Source organism: Ammodytes marinus (genome assembly GCF_949987685.1).
Source record: "Ammodytes marinus genome assembly, chromosome: 8".
Taxonomy (NCBI): Eukaryota; Metazoa; Chordata; class Actinopteri; order Uranoscopiformes; family Ammodytidae; genus Ammodytes; species Ammodytes marinus.
In genome coordinates this window covers 1,460,433-1,465,432 of record NC_137212.1, presented here as the reverse complement: position 1 = coordinate 1,465,432, position 5,000 = coordinate 1,460,433, and the positions used below count along the sequence as shown (strand labels likewise).

Below are 5,000 nucleotides of genomic sequence, written 5' to 3'. Positions count from 1 at the left end.
CCCTAATCAGGGGGAAAAATGGGGCGCACACACACACACACACACACACACACACACACACACATAGGCACGCAGAGACACACACACACACACACACACACACACACACACACACACACACACACACACACACACACACACACATAGGCACGCAGAGACACACACACACACACACACACACACACACACACACATAGGCACGCAGAGACACACACACACACACACACACACACACACACACACACACACACACACACACACACACACAGGCACGCAGAGACACACACACACACACACACACACACACACACACACACACACACACACACACACACAGGGAGACACACACACACATACACAGAGAGAGAGAGAGAGAGACACACAGACAGGCACTCATAGACACCCACCCACACACACTGAATACGCAGAGAGAGAGAGAGAGAGAGAGAGAGAGAGAGAGACACACACACACACCCACACACACACACAGAAAGAGAGAGAGAGAGACACACACACACCCTCCCCCCACTCACACACACACTCACCCCTGACACTGAGCCGCCCGTGTAGGGGTCCGTCCACAGCGACCAGGTAAACAGACTCGAGGTCAGTGTCGACTATCTGGAGATCCTGCCATCTGATTGGCCGAGACTGTCCCTCCAACAGATCCAGGCCTGTGATGTCATAGACGGAGAATGTTGTTACTTTGTGTGTGAGACAGACAGACAGACAGACAGACAGACAGACAGACAGACAGACAGACAGACAGACAGACAGACAGACAGACACTAAGACAGACACACACACACACACACACACACACACACACACACACACACACACACACACACACACACACACACACACAGACACTAAGACAGACACACACACACACACACACACACACACACACACACACACACACACACACACACACACACACACAGACACTAAGACAGACAGACACACACACACACACACACACACACACACACACACACACACACACACACAGACACACACACACACAGACACTAAGACAGACACACACACACACACACACACACACACACACACACACACACACACACACACACACACACAGACACTAAGACAGACACACACACACACACACACACACACACACACACACACACACACACACACACACACACACACACACACACACAGACACTAAGACAGACACACACAGACAGATATCAGACAGATAGATAGATAGATAGATAGATAGATAGATAGATAGATAGATGTAAAGACACACACACAGACACACAGACACACACACACACACACACACACAGACACACACACACACACACACACAGACACTAAGACAGACACACACACACACACACACACACACACACACACACACACACACACACACACACACACACACACACAGACACTAAGACAGACACACACACACACACACACACACACACACACACACACACACACACACACACACACACACACACACAGACACTAAGACAGACAGACACACACACACACACACACACACACACACACACACACACACATACCCATGTTCCAGGAGACTCTGGGTGCGTTGGTTTCGGTCGCCCTGATGGAGATGTGAACCACGATGGGCGCGCTGCTCATATAGGACCCGTCTATTGCCTGGAACTCCATCTGACACACAGATAAACGGTATTTTATTTTATTTTATTTTATTTTATTTTATTTTATTTTATTTTATTTTATTTTATTTTATTTTATTTTATTTTATTTTATTTTATTTTATTTTATTTTATTTTATTTTATTCAATTTATTTTTAATTATTATAGTTAATTAAATTAATTATTTATTAATTCAGATTTTTTTTTAATTATTATTATAAATTCATCATATTTTCTTCTCCCTTACCTCATAGTTCCTGCGTTGTGCTATGCTGCTGTTCGGCGGTTGGTAGGCGATTTTCATCTCGTTCAGATCCGTCCAGGTGAACGAGGTTATTGACTTTGTGTGGTCGTCCAGGTGTGTTATATACCCCTCCACCGGGGGCGCTGTCACGTTGAAAAACAGCTGCTCCTGGGACGTCTCGGGGTCTTTGGCGTCCAGGGCGGCCGTGGTGAGGGGCGTTAGGATGAACTGATCCACCTCCAGGATGAAGGAGGCCATGAAGGCAGCGTGGGGTGGCTGGTTGGGCATCGCACCGTGGACCAACACGGGCAGCCACACACACTCCGACTGGGGGGGAAAGGAAAAATGTACTGATTTTTCTGAGGTGTCTGTCTGTCTGTCTGTCTGTCTGTCTGTCTGTCTCTCTGTCTGTCTGTCTGTCTCTCTCTTTGCCTGTCTGTCTGTCTGTCTGTCTCTCTCTTTGCCTGTCTGTCTGTCTGTCTGTCTGCCTGTCTGTCTGTCTGTCTGTCTGTCTGTCTGTCTGTCTGTCTGTCTGTCTGTCTGTCTGTCTGTCTCTCTGTCTCTCTGTCTGTCTGTCTGTCTCTCTCTTTGCCTGTCTGTGTGTGTGTGTAAATTAGGCATCGCGCCGTGGACCAACACAGGCAGCCACACACACTCTGACTGGGGGGGAAATACAAATAAATAATAATTACATTAAGGGGCGTGTATATAAATCAAAAGGTCCAACATGTACATTCAGGTGTTTATTTGACTAAACCTTGTCTGTTTGCGTCTGTATATTTCTCCTATACGACCATCTTTAACGTAAGGCAAGACACTGTAGGAAAAAAAACTGTGTTTGGTGTTTTGTGCCGGTTGGCTGTGTTATAAAAGCCCAACTAACGTCCTCCCTCCTACATTCTCAACAATAAAGCATGAAGCAATAAAGAATAAAAAAAAAAACTTCCATGTCATTTGAAAATATGCAATGCATTGTGGGACGGTTGAGTAGGAAAAGTAACCTATCGATCCATACACAAAATCTTCCCGGAAGTAAGTACTCATCCGGGCATTTCTCGCCTACACATACTCGCATACACAACCATCACGTCTAAATGAGTATGAGTAGGACGTTGGTATGAGTAGGACATTAGTATGGCTTTTCGAATACAGCCAGTATTGAGTGAGTGTGTGTGTGTGTTCCATACCTGTAGTAGAGCCCTTGTTCCCTCCATTCTTATCTCCACTCTGATTGGTAGATAGTCTATCTCAGGTGAGGGGGGGCTGAGGTGTTGGTATTTCAGTCCGGCTGAGAGGAAGTCGCTGCAGCTGCTCTTTATGAACTCGACTGCTTTGGTCTGATGGAGACAGGGAGCGTTACCGGGACACAGGGGGGCCGTCTCTCTGCCTAAAAATATAAAATATGGAGATTAAAACAGATCAGACACATACTGAAATATACTGTTTATTCTACATTTGAATTTAAATGTGTATTCTTTTTAAATTAAAATTAAAAGTTTCTAATATGATTATTTATTTTTTTGTATTAAATTCAATTTCCACGTGATTACATTTTGTATTGCATTGTTATTTGTGTTTACATTAATTGTCAATATTTCTTTTAAATAATATTTAACTGGATTTATTTTGACTAATAATACAATTTTCTGTAGTATTATTTCTTTATTTTCCATTTGATCAAATTATTCATTAGATTTCAATATTTTTGTTTTACATTTTTATATTTACATAATCAATAAATACATAAATCAACACGAAAAAAGTGAAAAAAATAAAGATAAAATTAGAAAAATATATATGAAAAATTGACAAAAAAAACTGATAAAAAAAGAAAGAAAACAATATGTTTTACCTTTCCTAGCTGCATCCTCCTCCCTCACTATCCGGCCCACACTAGGCACAGACAGGCCAGTCATGAGCCTCACAGTACAGACAGTCGACTCGGGCGCTCGTATCGTCACCACGGAGCCGTCGATCGCGTTGGATAAACCATAGAACTCAGGGACAACCAGCGGAGAGTTACCCAGCTCCACTGCACTCTCGCTGGGCAGAGAATCCACGATACGCACGGGTAGGAGCACCGTCTCCACATGGGTGTCTGATGAGGTGAACCTGTATGTAGAGAAATAAGATATAGGGGAAATTTATACTTTACATTTATACTATACTATTCTTAAAGGTGCTTCGAGGAATTTTCAGTTTGTGTTAATTCTAGCGCCCCCTTTGGACTAAAAGCAGTAGTGTTTTTACCAAGCCAGCTGTTGTTCCTGGGTGAGCGTATACCCATGACAAAGGCATTAAGAAAAACTATATAAAAATAGCATTCTTTGCACTGATGGTCTCGTTTGCTGTTACATGTGATTTCTGATCATCAGAGGAAAATTGAGACTGTTTCAGAAATATTTAAAAGTTCCTCTTAAGGGGGCGCCCTTAGCTCAGATGGTAGGGCGTCCCCCCATGGGCCTCGGCCAGCAGCGGACCCGGGTGCGATTCCAGCCCGTGGTCGTTCTCTGCATGTCACTCCCCTCTCTGCCCCATTTCAACTCTGTCTCTACACTATCAATAAAGCATAAAAATGCCCAAAAAATATCTTTAAAAAAAAAAAGTTCCTCTTAAGACTTTTATGTACGTAACTAACTAATGCTAATGTTGCTATACTGTTGCTAACATACCTGTAGACTCTGAGCATGACCTGGTCCTCCTCCAGTAGAGGAGATCCATTGTGTTCGTACTTCACCTCATCCTCAAGGAAGCTGCAGTCAAACACCTGCAGACAGAAACACACAAGTTTTATTTTGAAAGGGACACACCAGGAATGCCTCCGACGGGCATCAGCAGTCTGAGGTTGGATGTGTGCTCGCTCTAGGTTGATTACACGGTCAGTGACAAAAAGTCAGACGCAGACGCGAGGTAGACGCGCAGTAGAGGTAGGATGTGTGTGGAGGCCGTTATGTATTTCCTCTCACCTGTGGCGTCATCTTTCCCACTCTCTGTGTAACCGGCTCATTCATCACGACTTCCACTTTACAGTCCACGTTCAATCCGACGTCTATCTCCAAATGTCTCCCTGTGAGGAAGACCGAACGACCTC

At 44.2% G+C, this 5,000-nt stretch overlaps 1 protein-coding gene across 1 annotated transcript in view; it reads right to left on the bottom strand.

Moving 5' to 3' along the window:
• frem1b (Fras1 related extracellular matrix 1b) overlaps window positions 1-5,000 on the bottom strand; it is a gene marked incomplete at its 5' end in the record, with an annotated part of 64,805 nt that overhangs the window by 59,690 nt on the left and 115 nt on the right. Inside the window, 7 exon segments of the mRNA XM_080032138.1 lie at window positions 546-674; window positions 1,569-1,677; window positions 1,913-2,236; window positions 3,097-3,296; window positions 3,762-4,021; window positions 4,582-4,676; window positions 4,876-5,000. The exon segment at window positions 4,876-5,000 is cut by the window's right edge and continues 115 nt beyond it. Of these exon segments, the coding sequence (XP_079888264.1) occupies window positions 546-674; window positions 1,569-1,677; window positions 1,913-2,236; window positions 3,097-3,296; window positions 3,762-4,021; window positions 4,582-4,676; window positions 4,876-5,000 (1,242 nt within the window).